General features: G+C 40.0%; 3 protein-coding genes, 1 long non-coding RNA gene and 1 other non-coding gene across 10 annotated transcripts; 4 read left to right on the top strand and 1 right to left on the bottom strand.

Annotated features, from left to right (window-relative positions):
• Nucleotides 1,257–2,672, top strand: LOC109710665 (ethylene-responsive transcription factor WIN1). Its single transcript, XM_020233393.1, has 2 exons — nucleotides 1,257–1,604; nucleotides 1,764–2,672. The coding sequence occupies exons 1-2, from the start codon at nucleotides 1,525–1,527 to the stop codon at nucleotides 2,347–2,349; spliced, it is 666 nt and encodes a 221-aa protein (XP_020088982.1). The 5' UTR covers nucleotides 1,257–1,524; the 3' UTR covers nucleotides 2,350–2,672.
• Nucleotides 6,563–10,961, bottom strand: LOC109710558 (DEAD-box ATP-dependent RNA helicase 41). 4 transcript variants are annotated; one of them, XR_002216391.1, is made up of 4 exons: nucleotides 10,811–10,961; nucleotides 9,321–9,428; nucleotides 7,035–8,935; nucleotides 6,563–6,945 (listed from the first exon to the last, which is right to left on the bottom strand). XR_002216391.1 is itself a non-coding variant. In XM_020233237.1 (3 exons), the coding sequence occupies exons 2-3, from the start codon at nucleotides 9,388–9,390 to the stop codon at nucleotides 7,395–7,397; spliced, it is 1,611 nt and encodes a 536-aa protein (XP_020088826.1). In that variant the 5' UTR covers nucleotides 9,391–9,428; nucleotides 10,811–10,961; the 3' UTR covers nucleotides 6,563–7,394. The 4 variants fall into 4 exon arrangements, 1 of the variants encoding a protein (XP_020088826.1); XR_002216392.1 differs by having other exon boundaries at nucleotides 10,713–10,825; XR_002216393.1 differs by lacking the exon at nucleotides 10,811–10,961 and adding an exon at nucleotides 9,571–10,395.
• Nucleotides 12,787–17,880, top strand: LOC109710089. 3 transcript variants are annotated; one of them, XR_002216289.1, is made up of 3 exons: nucleotides 12,787–12,969; nucleotides 13,145–13,277; nucleotides 16,750–17,880. It is a non-coding gene; the product is annotated as an uncharacterized LOC109710089 (long non-coding RNA). The 3 variants fall into 3 exon arrangements; XR_002216288.1 differs by having other exon boundaries at nucleotides 13,595–17,873; XR_002216287.1 differs by having other exon boundaries at nucleotides 13,145–17,873.
• TRNAP-AGG lies at nucleotides 18,099–18,170 on the top strand. Its single transcript has one exon. It is a non-coding gene; the product is annotated as a tRNA-Pro (tRNA).
• Nucleotides 19,614–23,344, top strand: LOC109710595 (heme oxygenase 1, chloroplastic-like). The gene is made up of 4 exons (XM_020233300.1): nucleotides 19,614–20,332; nucleotides 21,769–21,992; nucleotides 22,641–22,748; nucleotides 22,957–23,344. Exons 1-4 carry the CDS (start codon nucleotides 19,924–19,926, stop codon nucleotides 23,047–23,049), a joined length of 834 nt encoding a protein of 277 aa, XP_020088889.1. The 5' UTR covers nucleotides 19,614–19,923; the 3' UTR covers nucleotides 23,050–23,344.

Raw genomic sequence — 24,262 nt, forward strand, 5'->3', positions numbered from 1 at the left:
TGCTAGCTAGCTGGCACAAGCGGGGCCGCAGCCGGTTAAACATCCTCCATAAATTAATTAGCAAAAGATGATGATATGGAAAAAATAAATCAAAGAAATCAAAGAAATATAAAAAAAAATGTTAAAAGGCATTAACTGAACGGTGCGTCATCATAAATTACTCAACTAACAGGCTTGTTTATGCAGGGCCGGCCTAGTAGCGGAGCTAGGCTAGTTTTGCGCCTGTGTGAATGGAGGGGTAGCGCTAGCGGCAGAAGCGCGTAATCTCAGGGAAGGAATACAGTGGTGCTGCCCAGTGCATTTAATGAAGGGTAGCTAAAACCATTCAACACAGTTAGTGGTGGGGGTGGGGGAGGGGAAGGAAAATGGGTTGTTCCGTGCAGCCAAGGAGTTGATAGGCAGAGTAAATGGTTTCACGTGGTCTCCTCCCCCGCCCTCGCCCCCGCCGTCGACGCCCCCCTGACGTCATCATTGCTCCATCAGTCCCACTCCCGCTAATCTTGCTCGTTATCTTTTAACGAGGCAAAGTGGTTCGGGGTCCCAAAAAGAGCGCCTCTGCTGCAGTACCGACTGTCTCGGCAACTTTTGCTGTCAGTGCTCGCTGTACTGACTAGTAACTTTTTTAGGACGAACCCAACGTAGAAAGAAGTAAAGAACACGATCTGACACAGGAAATACATCATTCGGAAATGATGATCCAGAAACTCATGATTGATTTTTTTTTTTTTTTTTTTTTTTAAACAACTGCTTAAATCGATGTGTACATGTATCTCATGCACACTGTATATGTATGCAGCGACACATGAGTAGAAAAGAAATAATTACTGAGGCATAGTGTAGCTAGACAAACGTGAGTGCTATATCTGTGGCAGGTGCGCGGGTGGGATCAATCGATCGAGCAGGTAATTTTGGTCAACTTTCACCACCACAAGCTAACGAAGATAGAGCGATATTTCCTTTTTCACCATGAGGATGAATGCGTATGTGCAATTGTGCATGCCAAACCAGCTAAGAGTATTAAATAGCATCTCCAACTCCAAGGGCGTAGGTGAGGGAGTTTATTACCATGGTACTATGGTGGTTATGTCATATGCCCGGGCCTCTCTCTCTCTCTCTCTCTCTCTGCATCTATCTCTTCCCCTCACCGACAGCCCACACTGCAGCCTCTGCCCCTTGCCCCTGCACATTCCCCTCCCACTCCCACTCCCACTCTTCTTTCATCGCCCCCGCCCCCCATATATGCACCCCCTCTCTCCTTACTCCTCTCTCTCTCTCTCTCTCTCTCTCTCTCTCTCTCTCTCTCTCTCTCTATTTAACAACCATATATGAATCCCCCCCCCTCCTGCAGCCCAGCGTACTTTGTGGTAGTTTTCATTCACTCAGACCAAACCAAACACCAGACCCTTCTTTAACTCCACTCCCTCACACTCTTCTCTCTCCTCTCTCTATTATCTACTCTTGATCTGGCCACATTGTCCGGCGCCTGCCAAAGAGAATCTTGCTGCAGATAACAAACAAGAAAACATGGTACAGTCGAAGAAGTTCAGGGGCGTCAGGCAGCGCCACTGGGGCTCCTGGGTCTCCGAGATTAGGCACCCTCTCCTGTACGCACGCCGTCTCTAATTCTTCATCCCTACTCTCTCTAGCTCATTCTCTCTCTTTCATCCATTTTCTGCTGTTACGTACATTCTCCGCCGCTCTTTTATTATATANCCCCCCCAGCATATAGATAGATAGATAGATAAAACAATTAACTCGTGCAGGAAGAGGAGGGTGTGGCTGGGCACCTTCGAGACGGCCGAGGAAGCCGCCCGCGCCTACGACGAGGCTGCCGTGCTGATGAGCGGCCGCAACGCCAAGACCAACTTCCCCGTCAACAAGACCCCCTCCGGGGACGCACAGCCTTGCAGAGAAAACCTCAACTCCTCCGCGGCCTCCGCCACCAACCTGTCTGAGATCCTCAGCGCCAAGCTCCGCAAGTGCTGCAAGACGCCATCCCCGTCGCTCACGTGCCTCAGGCTCGACACCGAGAAGTCGCACATTGGCGTGTGGCAGAAGCGCGCCGGCGCCCGCGCCGACTCCAACTGGGTCATGACCGTCCAGCTCAGCAAAGTCGGCGAGCAGGTCACCTGCGAGGCCACCACCACCACCACCACCACCACCCCGCCGGTTTCATCCGCCTCGGAGGCCTCCAACGTCACGCAAGGGTCGACCGTGACGAGCAGCGCCATGATCGACGAGGAGGAGAGCATCGCGCTGCAGATGATCGAGGAGCTTCTCAACAGGAACTGCCCTGTTCCTCCCCCTTCACGTGCCGAGCCCCTGCAAAGTGCGGTGGACAACCTCTAAAGTATTAGAGATTTGGTAGGTTGATGTGTGGGTTGGTGTGCTCAATTCGAGTTAATTAAGATAGTTTGTATATGCATCATGCCTCTTTGATGGTAATAGCTGTCTATTGAGGTATATTATATAGCTTTCAAAAATAGATGACCTCCTCTAAAATCTCTATTCTATAGGTATAAAGTGGTCGCTCTCAAGTGTCAACAACAAACACGTGAGAGCTTATTAGCGTTGGTATATGCATGTCATTATGGGCGCCTATGTAAGAAAATAAAAGGGTTTGTAATTAATCATTTCGTGCAGTGATAGTTGAGTTCCTAATTCTAATTAAACCACATAACAGTGTGTCGGCGACCGCATCAGCGTCATAGACTGGCCTGGTGGAACAAGACCTTTCGTTATATCACGTATCTTTCTCTGCGTGCATGTGGAACTTTAATTTTTTTTTGCTTCACTAAAGTTCATTTATTCACTTAGGTACAAACATGCTTAATTAAACAGCTCAAACGATTACGACGGGGAAATCCTAATTAGATTCAATTTCTGCTCAATACATGCACTAGTCTGAGCAAGAGTCGGAAACTTGCAAGATTTGCGCGAATTTTAAAATTCATACTTCTTTAATTTTTTTAACAAAAACAATGAAGTTGCCTGTTTACATACAAGCTGAAAAGGCTGAAAAGAGATATAAGCAAATCAATGAGGCTTTTCTTTTTTTAAAAAAAAAAAAAAACTTTCCTTCCTTCAATCACCATGAAATTATAAGCAGATTTCGGTAATAACCAAAGAGAGAGAGAACATACGGTACAAAAAAGCCAAACGTGAATATTTTACTGAGATAGCAAGGCTGAAGCATTCGAACAGAATAAAACATGTAATAGGCAGGATACTCTGATGAGAAACTTGCTTAATTGTCCCATTAGGAATCAAGGTTCTGTTTGAAGTTAGCTAAGGATGTCTTCTTTTTTATTTTCTTTTATTTTTTATTTTCTTTATGGTATAGCTAAGGATGTCGCCTTCAACAACTACAAAACGCTGCAGATTAGACAATTTTTAACACCAAACCTCAGAAATGAATCCACGATTCCGCATAGTTTGCTGCAGGAATGAGAAAATGATGATCTCCAGATCTTTTATTACAATATCTGCAAGGGTCTCAACCACTTTCATCTGCAGTGAAGGCCATCACCATTGCCGTCAATCATTTTTATTGCCTTCAAAGGTCCATAGGATAAAAGGCGTTCATCACTCGCAATGAACATTTCAAACACTTTGAGGGTATTTTCTCTTCGCCCGAGAAAGAAAAAGAGGAGAAAAAAGAAAAACCACTTCGAAGGTATCAAAAGACCAGCAGTAATGTAATACGGTAACATGCATTCCTTCGTCAAGAAGAAACAAGGGAAAATATTTGAACCGTGCAATCTATTGACAAGCAACTGTTTTACTAACGAAAGCTTTATACAGGTTGTCAGTTTATCTAACGCAAAACCCACTTCATTCGAACCACCATTATTTGGAAAACTGAGATTCAAGTGTTTCTCATGAAGCAAAGGAAATCATCAAGTAACCATGTTAGGTTGGAACTCCAATATATTGTGAAAAAATTCGAGTCTCCGACATAAGAACTTAATGCTTTAGGAGTCTATGACTAGGGTCCTTAACAGGAGTCCATACAAATGATGCATCTAAGGAAAAGATATGATGATTCCGTATTGAAAAACTAATTAAGTATCAGAAGACATTTTAGTAAATCAATAAGAGGAGCAACAAGTGGTTAGGATTAAGGACTATCTTATGGATATATTTTGTGCGAGGCCAATACATGCCTAAGACAATTATTCAGAAAGAAGCCATCAAAGCCGTACAAATTCAAGTTAGTATAAGCTATTTTTGGAGTGAAACTTCAATGGTTTATGCTGCCAAGAAGAACTTTAAGTTTACGATTTGAGTTGGTTGCAAAATGAATAAGAGAATGCCCTCATATCCCAATTCTATCAAACAGCGTATGCAGAAAGGAGATGGAAATCAGTTGTTGTGCCCATTTTACAAGAGTGTAAGCTGGGACAGCCAGGTAGTTGGCCAGTCATCAAAGTGCCAACTAAAAACTGGAGCATAGTCTTTCTACTGAGGCGTTGAGGGTTGAGAGTGAAATGAGTAGTTAATGATACAGCTAAAAGAGGGATGGGAGGAAATGAAATCTGATAAAGAAACTAATAGAACATTGAAGTTTGGTAAATTAGGCAACGAAAGTGACAGCCATGATGTTAATACTCTCCCTGCAACACTACAGAAAGGTGCTCGCTTTGCTCTTTGGTCATATCCTACGGGAGAGAGATGTCTCAAGGCTAGACCATCTTTATCATCTATCTGTAATTAGTTTCAATAAATAAGCTTAAGGGATATTCTCCACCACATCAAACAATGCATTGTCTTAATCACATAATTGGGAGTAATTAAGATTATATTTTTAGGATTTAGATCTGAACACCATGCACTGCAGAAACCAGCAATAGCTTATTAAGGAACTGCTATGTAGTGAAACTGTGTATTAAATACCTCCCTAAGATAGTTGTAGTGGTCCCCGTCCTTTAAAGTTGACCCCTTACTAAAAAGGGTCTTATTCAGATCAATCCGGTCATGTCATGTTAATTAAGATTATAAATCACATTAGTATGGTACAACATTTCCCGATGGTGACAGTATCATGAGCTACATCTACCTAAAACAATTTAAATGAGATCACATGTATATGTCTAATGATGTTAGCCGACTGCACAAAGTGACAATCATAGACCACTGAGAATAGGTTACTACTTACACCGTAAAAGCTACACTTTCATCAGAGCTTTCAGAAACACTGGTTATAACAAAAATATAAAATGTGGAATAGGTCAATTTTAATATGAAAATGAGTGTAATGAAGAATTCATAATATAGGCTTTGCTACCCTAGCCTCATTAATCGAAATATCAACTAGTTATATCAAGTTGAAGTCCATGCTGTACATGACCAGAAGAATCACTGCGCAACTCCTAAGTCATTAGAGAAGGGGAGGCAAAAGTGCAAATATTTCTTACAATGTAATAGCATCCAGTAATTTCTGATTAAGGATCTTCGTTAGAGGGCTTAGTTATAGCTGCTAATTTGTACAGAGAGTTTAAAACACACCCACTTTGGACAGATCAGATCACCAAAAGAAAACTAGATAAAAAAGGTCCAACTGCCTCAGCAAATTCATCAAACACTAATAATCACTTCCACCTTATTTGTAACACCTACTTTTTGTTTGTCTGCATCTTTTTCACATACATCTTTCCTTGGACCACCCTTAGGATGATAAAGGATAACATACAGACCATCCCTGAACTACTGCACAATAAGAAATGGGTACCTAAATTTACAGTTTTAATTTTGCTACCTAAACGTAAATACATTTCATTTAAGTACATTCCATCATAATTTAACAATATTTCTTTTTTACTTCTTGATGTAATATTCTGTAAATTTAAGAGAACATTCTGATAGTTGATGGAAATTCTGTAAATTATATTTTACTGGAATGATTAATATCTAACAGAATTTGACAGAATATTTCTCAAGTTGAAGTACAGAAAAGTTAGGTAGTAAAATAAAATTTTTCTTGCAAGTTCGGGTACATATTTCAAATGCGATTTTGTTCAGATAAGGTCAATATATCTTTTACTTAAAGGGGAGGTACACAAGCGACAACTGCATAGGAACTTTGTAATCAGGTGTCAGGTAACAAAAAAAAAAAAAGTTACAGCCATAGCCTAGGCTATTTATGAAGAAATTGTAAAATATTTTTATCAGAATTTATTGACGGCCAATGAACTTGGAGAAAACAAAAAAGACTGGTTGCAAATCCATGTTCTACTTATGTGAAATTCCTGTATCAGAAAATTTTGAGAAACACAGAAGTTCAAGCAAACACTAAACTATATCATACCTAAGAGTTCCTTTATTATCCAATCTATCCAAAGTGGAGTTCAGCATTACCAAGTGCAGAGAGAAAAATTGGAATTAGAGATGAAGTTGCTGTCGCATATGTACTAATACCAGCTGAAGAAAGAACTTTGACAAAGCATGAGCTAACGTACTAAATCAGCACGTTTCATCATAAATCAGCAGAGAAGTCGCCATCGTTAGGAAGCAGCAAGATTGCACTCCTATGAAAAGTTATACAAGTGTACCACTTTGGAAATTGACAACAACCAATGAAATGACCTAATTGATGATAGCGGCTGGAATTTAGATTAATTGTCAATTGAGATATTAAACAACATGACAATTATACGAAAAATGTGATGAATAAAAATATTACAGGTCTTAAGAAGCATAAGTCAGTAGTCAAAAATAAGCAAAACAGATAAAAAGCATGTCGTCTAACCTATAAGAGCACAAAACTAAAGACCATGGAAAAACTAGTTCCCACGCGCTTACCTTGATGAGCTCCCATCCTCACAAAGATGTGTTGATTAGCTGTTCCTGCAGATTACAATGTCCCCATTGATTGTGTATGCGATGTCTAACACATGGTGAATATATCATTCCTCCAAGCCGAAGCCAATGGCCCAATAATTGAATCTTCATTTATGCAGTACAGGCAAATTTAGTCAAAAAATACCAAATCTCAAAAAAAAAAAAAATGCATGTTGCAAGACAAATATTTTGACCTGCACATCGATTCAGACACATCCATCAGGTGATTAGATATGGATTGACATCATATCCTCCAGTTTACAGGATTTCGACCACATTTTCCTGATTTGGAACTTCTGACATCTGAAGAAGCCTAGGGTGACCATTAGAGCAGTAATGCAGTCTGCATGGATGTTTTATTTCACTATTGTTGCAGTGGCATGAAAATTTCTTGCTCTTTTTACTGTACAAGTCACCAGTATCTTTTTCCCCAAAAAACTACTCCCTGTGATAGTTTTTAGTTGTTGCCACAGAGTTCTAGAAAAAACAGCTCTCCTCTAACCAAGTGGCTGGAACCTTGGAGGAAACTCATCTTTTGTAACCAAGCAAAGACCCTATGAACCAAACTTTCTCTTCTTTCTACCACTAACAGAGAAAGTACCCATTAAGTACTTCGAATTTGCTAGCTCTCGCGGAATAGCAGCTCCTGCAGACTTTAGAGTCTGCACAAGCTCCTTAAACAGCTTCTTGTCCTCCTCATTCACAAAGATAATTGATGTACCCTCATCCCCCATTCGAGAAGCCCTTCCCACTTGATGAATGTAATCTTCAATAGAATTTGGCAAGTCAAATATTATCACCTGCCGTACTTTCAAAAGATCCATCCCACGGCCCAAAACCCCTGTAGACACAATTATGGGAACTTCTCCTGTCAAGAACATTCTCAAACTCTCTCTCCTCTCATTCATCATCTTCTCCCCATGAATTGAGAGAGCTCGCAATCCAGTAGCAAGTGTAATTGCTTGAGACAAAAGATCAGCTCCTAGTCTTGAACCTACAAACACCACAGTAGGGGGCTTAAAATGCTGCTTGCTCATCAATATCTCAAAAAGCTTTTGTTTCTTCTGTTTAGGATCGACCCAAATAACAATTTGCTTCACTGATTTGTTTGGTCTGTTTGTGCTCCCGCAAAGAATATATATCAAGTCGTTAACAATAGAACGAACCATCTTTTCAACCTCTAGAGAAATCGTCGCAGAGAACATCAATACCTGAGGGGATGATAGTGCACAAAATATTTGCATGACGTGATCGCGGAACCCTTTCTGCAACATGCAGTCTACTTCATCCAGAACCAAGACAGAAATCCCACCGAGTTCAACATTATGTTTAGAAAGGAGATCAATTAGCCTTCCAGGGGTACCCACAATTAATTCTATGCAACTCTCTATTCGGTATATCTGCCCAGCCAAGGCTTCTCCTCCAACAACAAGGGCAGTTCTAAAAGGTAGGCCCTTTCCAAGCAACTTAGCTTGCTCCTCTATCTGCACACACAGCTCTCTAGTTGGAGCAAGAACCATTGCCAATGGATTCTTCCGGTCAGTAACATGTTGCGACCGGATTTGCGAACAGTGGGAGATTATTGGAACTAGAAAAGCAGCTGTCTTACCAGAACCAGTTTCAGCAGAAACAAGCAAGTTTCTACAACTAAGTGCAGCAGGAATGGCTTGCATCTGGACTGGGGTAGGAATAACATATCCAGCACTTTCAAGATTATGTTCGAGCTTAGCAGGGAGATTGCAAGAAGAGAAGGATAAAATCAGATCTGGAATGCTCTGTCCCTTAACAGAAATGTCAATTTTGCTTCTTAAAGAAGCAATTTGTTCAGTGGTTTCGCCCTGCAGGTTGGAGCACCTGTCATCTTTAACATAGAAGCACTCGTCATGAAAGGGAAAGTTCCTGGGCTTTTTGGATTTTATTTCTGGCTTCTTAGTATCAGCACGTCTAGAAAGAAGGATAGTTTTGCATTCTACACTGCAGATGTCATCATTGGTTTGGTCGCATATGTATTCCCCATAGCGTCCACAAATAACACAGCGTGGCTCCCCAGGAAGTGCTTCTCTCTGGTCAAAACATCTTTCCTTCACAGGTGAATCTGTCAAATCGCTAACAAAAGTTAGCCAGCTTTGAAATGATTTCTTTTCACGGCCAAAGGAAGCAGTTAATGTAATATAACGGAGTCTAGAGATGAGGACTGTAAGCATATTTGTATAACTCACCCGAATGTGCAAGGTAGGTAGTATTACATAAGGCATGACATGTCAGGACCAGCAGAGAGCAGGAAATGACTTGTATAAACAGAGTAATTTAGATATAAATTTTAGAGACGAACCAGTGCATGATCTATCAAGAATGCTTTATTTTATACCTATGTGAGACAGCCAAGTATCAGATCAACTTAATGAGATAGAATCACAAAGAAATTAAGACTAGACGGTACAAAAAAAAAACACAAAAGGTGCATCGTATTGCATTATTACCTGCAGGTGTAGGATCACCGTCAATAGAAGCAAGTGAATTACAGGGCAACTGATCACTGTTACTTTCCATTGAATGCACCCGCTGAGCAATCTAATCGATTCGGTGAACTGCATAAATGAGGAAATGGTTGTGTTAACAAGGATATGCAACCAATTTGCCTACTCATTTAAATCACTCCCCTTTGCCATCTTTCATGGACTTTGACATTGATACATGATTTTTTGTTTAAAAAAAAAGACTACTACTCACTTATGCCGTTATCAGAATAATAGCATGTTGGAGGAGAGACCTTCATAATGGAATTAACTAGATAGTAGAGACAAGAACAAAAATGACTACGATGAGATCCTGAAAGAGCTCAAGACACCGCAATCAATATATGTATGAAGAGAGAGAGAATAACGCATCAAGAGCCAATTTCACAATTCTTCTGAGTGAATAAGAAGTTCAGAGTGCAACCAATGAAAAATGTAGGTGTCCTGAGGCGGAGGGCACAAAAATACTACGTAGGAATTGGCTACACCCTCCAAAGTTCATTCTACTGTCTAAGCACGCATCTCAAGACATCGAAACCAACCGCAATCAGAACCTCACAACCTCATCTTATGTGGAATAAACGGACTAAGTTAAGAAATCACATCAAACAAAAGAGTTTGTGTGGTCTCTTTGGTGGTGATGAATGACAAGCCTACGAACCCATCATAGTTCCACCATTCTAAGAGATATAACCATTGTAATTACACAACTGCAGTCCGGTTATTTGAACTAGAACCATAGGACTCGGTCCAGATACGGGATCGAAAGGTGATCAGAAGACGAGACTAAGGTGTTTAGGACGATCCTCAAATATACTTTCACCATGGCATCAGGTATAATCCACATTTCTCCAACATAAGCAAGTCATGCCATCACTTCAAATTGCAACTATCAGTGTAGGGGATGTGCATCTTCAGACAGATATAGGCTGGCGCCATCGACAACACGGAGATCAGGTACCTCAATTTATAATCAAATTAACCTCTGTAATTGATCATGACTATGTCCCTAGCCTCTCAAAATAAAGCTGATTTTCTTTTCTTCTTTTTTTTTTTTTTTTTTTTCTATTTGACTTCAAAACACCAGGGTGATTTCCTATGCTGTTCAAGACCTGATTCCCTTCACTTCTCGCAAAAAAAACTTGAAAAACAAAATTGAGAAAAAAAAAGAAGAAGGAAGAGCAGAGTAGGCAACAGAGCTATTAGTAACATAAGATCCAAAAACAGACGCAAGCTAATGCTCCAAGCCCAAAACTAGGAGCAGCATATTCTCTCGCGCCACGATGATGCAGCAAAATCGGATGATTTAGAAAGACACCATAGGCGATACGATGCTTAGAAGATAAATACAATTACCTCCGCGTCCAATTCGAAATTGAGAGGAGAGAAAAGGATTAGGGTTGACACATTGGAGACGAAGGAGGGCAGAACGGAGGCGAAAAGGAGATGCTAACCTCTATCATACAGAGGAGATTAGGAACGAGAAGAACCAAGCGTTACGTCAGAGCCGGTTTGCGGGATCATCGTCGAAGCGAGCGAGGGAGACAATGGATACTATCGCCGTCTTAGTCTTCCTTGGGATTGCGACTGCGGAGAGATTACGTGCGGTGAGAATGATGATAGAAAAATATCTTATTTATTTCCATACCAAATATTGAGTTCCCCGCATAAGTATATATTTTTTATATTTTCTGTGATTTCATCGGAAAACGCACAATTATATTTCTATATATTTTTTTTTCAATTTTATTTTATTTAGAAATTTTGACGTACGGAGCTGGCGATTTATAAAGTGTTCGTGGGTCGAATGCCCGAGGCCCCAGACCTAACACAAACTATTATGGCCCACGAATGCCCGAGGCCCCAAACCTAACGCAAAGTATATGTGAAGTGGACGAGACCCAGGCCTACTTAGCAGAACGGAGAAATATGCATTTCATGAGACCAAGCACGGTCCAAATTTGTCGGGCTGGGCCAGGTCGGGCCGATTTTCCTCAGGCCTATGTGGTTTCTTCATTAGGTTCGGGGTAAAATTCTCTACCTGGACGATAAGAGAGAAAAAAAAAGGGAGAATATCTTAAGTCCATATATATATATATATATATATATATATATATATATGTACATGTACATATGTATATGTACATATGTATATATACATATGTACATATACATATATACATATATATATATATACATATGTACATATACATATATACATATATATATATATATGAGTAGATGCCATATGTATATATATATATATATATATATATATATACATATATATATATATATATGAGTAGATGCTGAACAAAGAATTTATGGGATGAGAACTGAAAGTATCCAGAAATAGAATATGCTCTTATGTGATTCTCTCTCCGAATATACCTGTGCTTCTCCTGTATAAACCAACAAGAGCCTAGTAAATCCGGGCCCAGGGCTAGACATATTTTGTTTTGTTTTTTTTTAAACTGATAGGTCCAATCAAAATTTGGTCTTACGAATTTTGCACTAGACTCGGGCTCGTAATAGCTAACTTGTTTTAAAAACAAGATACTCGACTTGAAAGAAGGCCCGGCCCGATCATCGCCCGGCCTCTCGTAGCACGACAAAAGACGTGTTTGTTGCGGGACCCGCGCATCATCAGAACACGAGCTGCCGCGGTGCAATGGAAAAGAAGCGAGGCAGCAGATTCCACGTCGGAAATGCGTAGTTCCAACTTCCAACTAAACAACATTCGCTGCTTCTCCGGGGGTTTTCCCACCCGCATATCCTCGCTCAACTCCCCCTCTCCAATATGCACGTCAACATCATCTATCGCCCCCCTCCTCCTCCCTCTTTCTCTTCTTCCTCTCCACAGCACCCGATCGAGAGAGAGAGAGAGATGAAGTTCGAGAGGAGCCTGAGCAACCAGATGGAGGAGACGCTGCCGGAGTGGAGGGACAAGTTCCTCCGCTACAAGGAGCTCAAGAGGCGCCTCAACCTCATCATCGGAGATGGGCCCTCGGCGCCGGAGACGAGTCTTTCACGAGATTCCTCGACGCTGAGCTCGATAAGCTTAACGCCTTCTTCGTGGAGAAGGAGGAGCACTACGTCATTCGCCACAAGGTCCTCCCTGTAATGGCAGAGCATAGGTGGGCTGAGCTGAGCAAGGAAGGAGATGACTAAACAGTAGATAGATTTGGGGAAAGTCGAGAGTAATCCAATCGAATAACGGGTCGGGTTTCGGAACCACAATCCGACTAGATGGGAAGCTGGGCTGAGGGTTGCTCACTGGGTTTCCACAAGCCGTCCATCTCTGATCCAGCTACGAGTCCATTGGATGGTAGGTCTCCACCGGTCCCATTAGTTACTTACATTTCATAATGCTACTCTTCTTTGTAGTTAATTACGGAATAGTCCCTGTAAGAGACCTGAGGTCTGGGAGAACGGTTATCAATGGAATTACAAATTTCCACTACAATCTTCTTATCCACTTCTTCTTCTTCTTCTTCTTCTTCTTCTTCAGATCTCTCTCCTTTACCCTAAATACCCTACCCAATTTCCTATCAATTGAGCTCATCGGCAACATTGATCGAGGGATCCATCATCTCCACTCAGCCCAACTCAGGTAATTTTCATCATCATTGGACTGAGAGGATCAGGGTATAACACTCCCCCGCCCCTTTCCTACCACTGATGCGGGAGAATTCTTTGCTTCTTATAATTCCTACGATCTCTTCTTTCCCCCGTGCTGATTGATTCATATGACTATCGTCCGAATGCTGATGCGCGGGTTTTTGCAGCAACTTCTCGACTGCGCTCGGAGAGCTGTGGCGAGGGATTCCAAGGATGAGTTGATGAAAGTGAGGAAGGGGATCGTGGACTTCCACGGGGAGATGCTCCTCCTCGACAACTACAGCGCCCTTAACTTTACAGGTAAGGGAACACTCCGTTCTTTAAATTCTTCGTGGCTGTTGGATCGCATTGAAGTTCCTGACAATTAGGTGTGCTAACTAGTTACTCAGGTTCGAGTAAGATCCGTGAATGAGTTATTCTCTAATCTGATATGCATCATGATGTACAACATTGTTGCTTTTATAGCAATTATGTAAGCTGTGTTCACTTTACTCATCATGTATGTCGCTGCCGGGGTCTGCTTCAACCCCTTTTCTATCGACTTGATTACTAGCTGGATTGGAATATCATTTAGTTTTAGACCTTAGAAATCGATTCGGTGTAAATTGCGATGTCAGGCTGGCATACAAGAGCCGGGTACGTCCTCACTCCTCAGAGCTAGATCGTTGTGCAAATTGGATTGCTGATTGCGATTTGCGGTCTTTTAGTATTTAAGGTTCTTTCACTGGTTATTTTTCTAGTGTTGAATTTAATCATGGCATCAAATTTTTGCCTTTTTTTGCTTTCTGTTGGCTGTTATTTGAAAATAAATCTGTAAGACGATTTATTTACCGACAAGCACTAATACAGTCAAATGATATTGTGGGTTAAGAGTAGTGTTTTGGTTTTCCAGTTGTATTATGGGAAACATATGTGCCAAATCACCAATGCAATTTTCTGTTAAATGGGCGAGCTTTGAACAGCTTGAGTTGCTTTGTAATTAGAGTCAAAACAATAAAGAATACTTTGCAGAATTGCAAAAAAAATTGGAAAATATTTCTAAAATGTAAAAAAAGAAGAAGATAATTTAGAGAACTGGGATGAATAATATTTTGAAGATAATAGATCAATGTACATTTGGAATGCTACTAAATATTAAGAACTGTTATTATGTATGTGATAATAACAATTGACAGCTAGTGAAGATTATTCATGCTGGATGAATCCAACTATCCTGATGTTACTTCTAACATTCAATGGAGTTGGTTAAGATACTGAAGAAGTACGACAAGAGAACAGGGGCACTAATCTGGCTGTCCTTCATCCAAAAGGAACTGCAGCAACTGTTCTTCACTATCGATCTGCTTTACGAGCTTGTGAAAGATTGTGAGGCCATGCTAGACCACCTCTTCCCAATATATGAACCATCCATATCTGGTGGTGAGGATAGAGATGGAGAAGGTGATAGAGAGCATAAAATTTTAAACCATGGACCCTCTTTGGGTAGAGGTAGGATTAGAGAGCAAGAGAAAATTGAATACATGGAAAGCTTGTATATGAACAGTACTATTGCTGCATTTCGGGCTTCGAAAGAGATTAGGAGTGGGTGTTCTACAGTTAGGGCATGTTTGGTTCACCTATTTTAGACTATGGAATCAGAATAGAATTCATTGATTTTGATAATTGTCGTTTGTTTTATAGGAATCAGATTTCGATTCTCATTCCACTCCGGAATGGGAATGGCCAAATCCATTTATGGCCCAATCCGACCTTGAATCCCGGATTGGTCTATTCCAAAGTAAACTATCCAAAATCCTCTTTAACTAATACCCACCTTCTCCCCCTTCATCATTTTCCTCTCTCTTAAACAAAACCCTCTTTCAAAAATTCTAAAATTTTCATTTTGATTTCCATTCCAATAATAAACCAAACATTTTTGTATGATTCGTCATTTCATTTTCTATTCCAAAACAATCCAATTTCATTTTCCATTCCTATTCCAATCATGAACCAAACATGCCGTTAGTGTGTTTTCGCTACCTCCCCTACAGAGGAGCAGGCTGGTGTAGTGCTGAGTGGTGGAATGAGATCCCTGTTCTTGAACAAGCAGCTAAGTGACTCTTGATTTGTTTAATTTGTCTTTACTTTCTTGTCTTTTTTTTTTCACAGGTTGCATGCTTACAGTCGCTAGTTTCCAGATTTCTTACAGCTGTAGAGTCAGGAGGGTGTGAAAAATCTGAACATAAATGTTCAAATCTAAGAGCTTCTTCTTGTCCTTGGATATTTCATTCTATAACTTGTTTGCATATGCTACTAATTGGGAACTTTAGCATATCTGAGATGTAATTTCCTTCTGTAACTTCTATTCCATACAAAGAAGTTTGATGAACTTCATTTATTTTTGCTGTTCATGACGATATTCACTCTTTTGATATGGAAGCAAATGGTGTACATAATAATTGATGGTTAGTTACGGAGTTCAACTCAATCTCCATTCAGCACCTCGTGTCAAGCTGGATCAATTCAAATTAGTAACCGCATGCTTATGATTGATTTAGTTGTGTTCTTATTGCATTTGTTAGTTCAAACATTACTAGTCCATTGATGGCGCTTATGAAGATGCTTCATTATTTTGTTGTATGTGTTATATTTAGTGTATCTACCATTGAACTGTAAGAATTGCCGTCTAAGGAGCTGTTTGGGAAAGCATAATTTTCTTGGTGAACAGCTAAGAAATTTCTGCATGCTCTTGACCTAGCCTTTCCGTACGCCTGATAACTAAATTACTAAACTGAAAACCCCCATAATTCATCTAAGTTGGTCTTCTTCTACTCCTTTTGTCTTTGGACTGCACTATCTTACATCACAAGCTTTTGTTGGCTCTTGGCTGACGTCTATACCAATTTGATATGCATACAATATTTATTAAACATTTCTTTCTTAATAGTTTTATATTCCAACTCCTGCTGTATGAATAGCTCTATGCGCTGTCAACCAGCATAAATTCCTAACTATGATCTCAGTCTGACCCCACACAGGTTCTGACCTTCGTGAAGATAATCAATTATCTAAGATAACCTGAACTCCAATTTCTTAGAGAAATGGACATGTATTGTAAGATACTTCATGTTCTGATGCCCGTCGGTGCAATGTTGTGTATTTCCCAGTTCTCTTGATCCTTCTTAATCTGAATTGGTGCTTCAACTCATCAGGGAACACCTATTGTTGTAGGGAATTCCTACTCTGTGTGGTGTTGTTGTATTGTATTCATCATCCTTTTTAGTTGTCTTATGAAATACAAATTCTGCTAGTTAATTACAATATACACCGACCGTCCCTAGCGCAAGTGGCAAAGGACTTCGTGGTTGGTATCCGAGGTCCCAAATTCGAATCCTAGTTGATTCATATTTCCAACTTAGTTTATTTCTAAATGAAATAAACGAAGCGGGTAGCATGCTACCTATTACAACATACCACATATCTAGGTTGCATAAAGTTTGAACAAGCCTAGAATATGGGATCAGCAGCTGGCCTGTTAGCTGATGGACGTCAAATTGCAGGCGCCTTCCTCAGTTCCTTCTTTGTTTTTCCAAGCAAAGTGGACTTTGCAAATTAAAAACAAAGTTGACTTTGCAAATTGAAAACAAAGTTGACTTTTGTCTCGATAAGGTGCATTATTCTTGTATAAGTACTGCCAAGTTTTTTTTTTTTTTTTTTTTTAAATGCTACGAGTATACTTTACCCTTGTACTTGCTGTGCTTGCCATGTCCTCGTCTAAATTCGTTGCCGAGAGATCTTGGCGAAGTGAGCTACAAGGTCCATGCCCTCCGCCTTTGATGATCCACGACAACTCCCACAGGATCCAAAAGCCTCAAAAGAAGCGGCAACCGGTCATCATCTACGTGGTGTCACCAAAGGTGATTCATGTAGAGGCCAGCGAGTTCATGGCGCTTGGCCAGCGCCTTACTGGCCCAGATTCTGCTACCTCTTCTACCACAAATGATACTGCCGCTACTCCTTCATCGGGAAATCCCAGGTCGTCTACTAGCTGCAGCAATAAAGAGAAAAGACACCAATTTACATCCCCGTTGCAAGTCAAAGCTTGGCCGCTGAATCACTCTGGCTCAGAAGGTACCGCGCAGAAGCCTCAACAACACCCATCGTCCAGCCAATCAACCATCTCTCCAGCGACCCTCTTTATTCATGATTTCAGTTATCCTACTGGTGGCGGGGCTTTAAGAAGGGACTCTGTAATGGCTTCTCACCAGAGCAGCAGCAGCTGGTTGCATCATGGAGATTTCTGGAGTGCTCAGACTAATGCTGCTCTTCCATCTGGTAATTTGATGCTTGGTTCGCCCAATTACTTTGATATTTCTGGCACCCTCTCAGAACATTAATAGAATTGGGTATTATCTGGGAATTTGGTATAGAGTTATAGGATTTCTTGTGGATTAATTTGCTTGAGCCCTACACGTATGTGTGGAGTTGGAGATCAAATGTATTTACCTCGCGAGGATGCATGGTGGTCATGATAATCTTGTTAGACAATTAACTGCCCCATGAGCGCATCAGTCCTGTGGATCATTGATTGCATTCCGGTATGCTTGATCAGTTGAGCAGTGGTGTGGCAAAGAGCAGTTGATCGGTGTGAAGCATTTCGGACATCGGCGTCGTTATCTTTTTTTATTTGATCTTGGATTTTCGTTCCCCTTCTTTTTGTTGAGATATGGAGTTAGAGTTTTGTAAATATTGTTGGTTGTTCTTTCATCGGTTGGCAGTTTCTGTTGTAAAATTTGCTGCTTCCAAACGATTGGGCGTTTTTGTGTTTGTGAGGAATGAATGCATTGAAAATGTAAAGAGTACGCCCGTGCATGTTCTTTTTTCTAGCGGTTATTTATTTTGTTTTATAGACTTTTACGTTGAATGGAATGAGAACGTGATTGGCACAAGAATTTGGATTTGCTTCAACTCAAGGGCTTGTATTTTAGTAAGCAAATCATAAGTTTTAATAATAATTAACAGCCAGTAGCTAACGGAGCGGCTTTTCTACTACTAACAAATAATCATCGCAGTGAGAAACTACGAAATGATTCATAGTTGTTTTATAGAACAATAGAGAAGTAAAATGCACTCTTAGCAAATGGGCATTTGGTCTAGTGGTATGATTCTCGCTTAGGGTGCGAGAGGTCCCGAGTTCAATTCTCGGAATGCCCCTTTTTGTTTCTATGTCTTTTTTTCTTTTCTTTTCTTTTTGTTTTTTTACTTAGGCAGTGCCTTTAACTTTTTACAAATGTTTCAATACTTTTATTTATTGAGTCAGTGCGTTCAATTTTCCTTTAAAAAAAAACTCTTCAAACTCTAGGTGATCAGCACTTCAAAATATTAATAAAGTCCAAGTTATGCGTTAAAAATACAAACACAATCTTTTACGTACAAATTGTTCTGGAGTATCCGTATCCTTATTTTTCGTTAGCTTTACAACTAACACTTTTAGTTTTAAATGTGAAGGTATGTAAGAAAGAGTATTGCTGCAAACCAAATTATTTTTTTTAGACTACCAATATACTATTTTAAGAAGTGTTTAGAACACTTTCCTACATACTACTAGATTCCCACAAATTATTTTCTACGATCTATCAAAATATGCTGTTAATTTTATGTGATGTCTTGTATCACTTTGCAAGACAAGTAAAAAGTATTTGCATCAAATAATTTAGCATATCAAATATGCTTATAAAACTTATATGTTAGCATTTTCATAGCAGCAGTGAGTGCGTGGATTTATGTCTTTAGCTTCGGTTTCTATCTCAACTTTGAAATAAAAAACCAGTTTTTCCAAGTAGTAGGCTAGTAGCTTGCGTTTCTATTTCTATCCCAACTTCGAATTATAAAAACCCTTTTTTCCAAGTATTTATCAGGCAAGTGGAGCCCCCTACTCGATGCATCCTCATACTTTTTTTTCCTATCCCAACTTCGAATTATATTATAAATAGTATTTCTATCCCAACTTTGAATTATAAAAACCCATTTTTCCAAGTACTTATTGGCAATTGGAGCCCCCTGCTCGATGCATCCCCATACTCTCTTTATTTTTTGGTACCTGCAACAGTTTTCATCTGTTTGTTGCATATTATTTTAAAATATAATTAGTCCCACCGTGTGGGTTAATCCATTGCCAGTCCCTTGTCTCTACTCTCTAGCCCGGCCCTTGCTTTGCGCGGCAGTGCGGCACGAAAAATTCTAGAATGCAACGGGTATATTAGTGACGTGGCGTAACAAATCAATCAAATTAATTTTTTTAAGAATATATGTCCCATCATGATTGTAAAATAATATTTTTATTATACTTTTATTTAAAAAAAAAGAATGTGATTGACTTGTTATTAATGACGTGGTGCAAGTGTGACAGTGTAGACAGTGTAGAATTCCTCGTGCGGCACGCCCCCAATCCATTTTGCGCTCCCCCTCCGTCCTTTATTCGGTGTGAAACGTGTACGTCGCCTGGTGCTTGGTTTCTTGTCCGAATCTTTTAATTACCTACCAAGTCCCAAATAAAGAGGAGGGAGAAAATAAAAATACAAATNAAAAAGAGGCTTCCCCACCAATTACCGAAGCCAGAGAAGGATATAGAGCTGAGCGGACGATCGCTATCCACCTCTCTCCGTCCTTTCTTATTCTTTTTTTCTTGTTTTCTTATTACGGCAGTTTCTTCTTCTTCCTCCTCCTCCGTTGTCTCTCAGAGTCCCATTAACAAACACTTCGTACGCGCTCTCTCTCTCTCTCTCTCTCTCTCTCTCTCTCTCTCCCCTTGTCCCTTTCGCTTCATCAACAAACATCTCGATTGCTTCTCCTCCTCTTCCTCTTCCTCCTCCTCCTCTGCCTCTTTAGTATTAAAAAAAGTCGGAGATCCTATCTCTTTACGCCTCCCCCAACCCACCCGCAACCCATTAAAATCCCTAAGCAAGCCATGGCCTCCACCGCGCCCATCTCTCAGACCCGCTCCCTCTCCGCGGCTCCCACCCGAAGGGTTTCGAAGGCGCCCTCGCTCAAAACCCCGTCCCTCCAACCGTGGGCGCACCGTGCGAGGAGCCCTCTGTGGATGCCTCTGAGGACCGCCGTGGTGGTCGCGGCGACGGCGACGGAGATGCCGAAGAAGCACAAGGGAGGCGAGGAGAAGGGCTTTGTGGACGAGATGAGGGCGGTGGCGATGAAGCTGCACACCAAGGACCAGGCGAAAGAGGGGGAAAAGGAGTCGGATGCGCCGCCCGTGGCCAAGTGGGAGCCCTCCATCGAGGGTTACCTCAAGTTCCTTGTCGACAGCAAGCTCGTGTTCGATACCCTTGAGACCATCGTCAACAAGGCGCCATGCCCCTGGTGTAGGTTATCCCGGGAAGGAAAAACAAAAACAATACCCTTTTTCGGATTCGGCTATTTGGGTTTCTAATTGCTTGCTAAACTTGATATTTCCATTGGAGATTCTTCCAGTGATGATTTGCGGATTATAAATTTTGATTTTTCATTATTATTATAGTTCAATTGGTCAATTTGTACACCCTTTCCATTCACAAAATTATGTTCCACCGTTGACTGTATTCTTCTTTATATTACTTACTTCTCTGGTTTTGTTAAATGGAACATGAAGGATCAGTGAGGGAAATAGGTCCTTTTTGGTGAATATAAGTGGAGGAAGATTGATGGGTGGGTTATAGCAAAAAAGAAACTATACTATATTAATTTTCAATGCAATGTCTCTGATTCATTTCCTAATTTCAACAGTTTAGGGCACCAAATTGCTGGTTTCAGTAAAATATGGGTGTGTCCTTTACTGGAGCATCAGAAGAGTTGTTAGTAACAATGAAGTGTTAACTTTAGATTTTGAAACTTTCCATGAGTCCGAGATTACTGGGATGTCTTTGATAGAAAACCATCCATCTGGATTGGGAATTAGGATATAAGCTCGGAGTGTCAAGCATTGCTTTCGCTGATCTTACAATAATATCAGACCTGTCAGAGTTTTTATTGTAATGTTCATTTTTTTTTTAATTCTTTTAGTGAAACAGCTGGTCTTAATGGCTTAGTGGGTGGTATCGAAGTCGTGAGCATGGATATTCATCTCTAAATCTGAGAGAAAGTCCTTTCCTTTGTCTATATTTATTGTTCTTTATTATTTGAAAGATGATGGTTTCTTTCAATCAAGCGAGCTGCCATCGAAATTACTTGATCATCAGATAGGGAACCTTCCGTTTAACTTGATTTGCTGTTTTTTTTTCCTTTTTTTTTTTTGGTTGGGTTGGGGTGGGAAGGGGTTAATGCATCTTTGCTGATTTCTGCTAGGTGAATCAGATAGTTTAGTTGAAACTCTTATGACTTTGTTGATTAAATTGATTAATGAGGAATGTATTGGAGAGACGAGAAAGTGGGAGAAAATAAAAATAGATTTTCTGCTGTGTCCATTGATAACTTCCTCTCAATTTTGCCAAATGTTTGTTTCTGAGTGAACAGGATAACTAATATATATGTACCTAGTGATTCGCCTTCAGTCCTTGAATTGATGACTTCTGTTGATCCGTCTCTTTGAGGTTTCTACTACTGTTCACCTTTCTGGCTTTTGAAAAAAAAAAAAAAAATCTTAAATCATCTATTATTTTTTATTTCTTCTGAACTTCTACCGCACATGATGTTACTATGCTGTAAATTTAACGTGTTTTCTGCTTGCTGACACATGTTTTGGTTGATCCTAACTTTGACACTCAACATACTTTATCTCAAATATTATTTTCTAGCCGATGGCTAATTCTTATGTTGGTTTCAGATGCAGAGTTCAGGAACACTGGCTTGGAAAGGTCAGAGCAATTGGCTAAGGATTTAGAATGGTTCAAGCAAGAAGGTCATGCAATTCCTGAGCCCTCTACTCCAGGCATCACCTATGCTCGTTATCTTGAGGAGCTGGCCGAGAAAGATCCTCCAGCATTTATATGCCACTTTTACAATGTATATTTTGCTCACACTGCTGGAGGTAGAATGATTGGTAAAAAGGTATGCTCTGAGTTAGAAGCCATCTAACTTACAGTTTATGTTAATTGTGAGTTTTACCTTACTTGATATTAAAGCAGATTAGCTTTGATCGAGCTCATCCTTTCATGATTTCTTTGCTGACTTGTTATTTTTTTATCACACACCACGATTGTACAATAGATAATAATTTAGAGGTTTTTCCTATATGTTGCATCGACTGGCAATGTCCGCGGTCAACTTTCCTTTCCTGAAACTCCTACAAAATATTATTTGGAAGGAGAAAAGCAGACAAGGTAAAGTCATTTTGGTTGCCGAGGAGTGCTAATTTTGCTTGTTTCATGAAGTTAACATTAAGCACCTCTTTTATTATGTTGGTTGATTTTGGGCAGGGACTGGGCACTGTTTGTTTAAGGTTTAGATTGATTTGTTGATTGATTGCTGAATATGCTAAAATTTTTTTTATGTAGTTTCTCACCTTTGGGTTGTGCCTTATTGCCCTTATTGCTCACACCTTTGGGTGGTGCCTTGTCAATGAGTTTTGTTTCCTTTGTTGATTAATAAGGAAAGTAACAATAGCCCGTGCTTTGGTGATTGAGCTGGAACTTTTGATTTTTAATTTCACTTCTATGATCATGATATGAACTAGCTTTGCTTCTTTGCCCTTATCAGGTTGCAGAGAAGATACTGAACAATAAGGAACTGGAGTTCTACAAATGGGATGGTAATCTTTCCCAATTGCTGCAGGGTGTGAGAAATAAGATCAACCGAGTTGCTTCTGTAAGATCTCCATTTCATTTAGTACTCTTGTGTGATTATGCATCCTCTTTTATTTTCCAACAAAATCTAGTTTTCTTTTTTTTCTTTCTTTTTTTTTTTTCAAGTCAACCTGTAAAGTCTAGTTTTTTTTTTTTATTTTAAATCCAGCTATTTGTTTTTTTTCTTTTTCACTTCTTGAATTCTTAGTTGTATGCCTTCTTGTCTACAGAACTGGTCTAGGGAAGAGAAGGACCACTGTTTGGAGGAGACAGAGAAGTCATTTATATATTCAGGAGAAATACTCCGTCTAATACTGTCCTAGTTAAAGTGAGAAGAAACTTGTTTGTTGTATCAGATGTATATACATATACTTTTAATCCGTTGTTTGCGTCGTCAAGACTTATCTAGACGATTTCATGTCTTCCCATGGAATTTGCTCAGTAATTGTATAACTTATTTCCTTTTACCCTTGGTTTCTTGGGTAACTGAATTTGTGTCATGTTGGAAGGCAAACTTGATGCAGCTGTTTATTGCCGTAACCAAGCGGAAAAGAACAGAAGGTTGTATCACCCTTGTTTTGAGCCTGCATTTAGTGAGATTTGAATTCGCTCTGTAGATGTATTCTGCGTGGGTAGGCAGTAAACTGTTAGTCTTCTTCCCCTCTGCTTTTTTCTTATTTTTAATCGCTGATATCATGCTACCTATCAACTTGTTGAGAAGAGCTAATTTTGTTTATTGAGATTGTACGTGCTCTGTAGATTAAGAAGTTCACACATGCCCACACTGATGTGCGGCACTAGTTACCCTGGACTACCCAAGTAATGTTGCATTCTTTAATGGAGATTTGATATTTGACTATCCCAGTAATGCTGCATTCTTTAATGGAGATTTGATATTTGATAAGCCATTCGGCGAGGAGGAACTTTATTTCTGTTAGAGAGCATATCATTAATTGAGATTTGATTCCTGTTAAAGAGCATATCATTAATGGAGATTTGATATTTGACGAGCCATTGGGCGAGGAGCAACTTTACTCTTGTTAGAGAGCATATCGTGCTGGTCACTGTAATAAAGAACCAGAGTTGACTAGAGACCGAATCAAATAGATTGACTAGCTTAAAAGATTGCTGGGGTGCAGATGACTGTCTCTAAATGAGGGTTAAGTTGGAAAATGAATAGTCAACGCCATATCTTACCTGTAATAGTCTTTCACTTTCTAAATTTGGAATTAATATTTTCTATAAATAAGGGTGTAAGCTATACAATCACTTTTTTAACTTTTTTAAGCGGCAGTCATTTTCGCTTTCCTGAGCAAGTTTCTTCTTACACCTTTCTTCTCTGGCACCCTTCTTATACCTACCTTTCATCTTGAGTTGAAGTAGCTAATATACAATGGTATGATATATAATTATGGAAGACTAAGTTTTGTCCTACAATGCACACTGTCTATTCCTATCGAAACTGGATCACAAGTAGTTTTTGTCTTTGCATGATTAGTTTCTTGTAATTGAAGATTTTTTTTTTCCCGCTCATTA

The sequence above is a fragment of the Ananas comosus genome, linkage group 5 (genome assembly GCF_001540865.1).
Source record: "Ananas comosus cultivar F153 linkage group 5, ASM154086v1, whole genome shotgun sequence".
Classification (NCBI taxonomy): Eukaryota; Viridiplantae; Streptophyta; class Magnoliopsida; order Poales; family Bromeliaceae; genus Ananas; species Ananas comosus.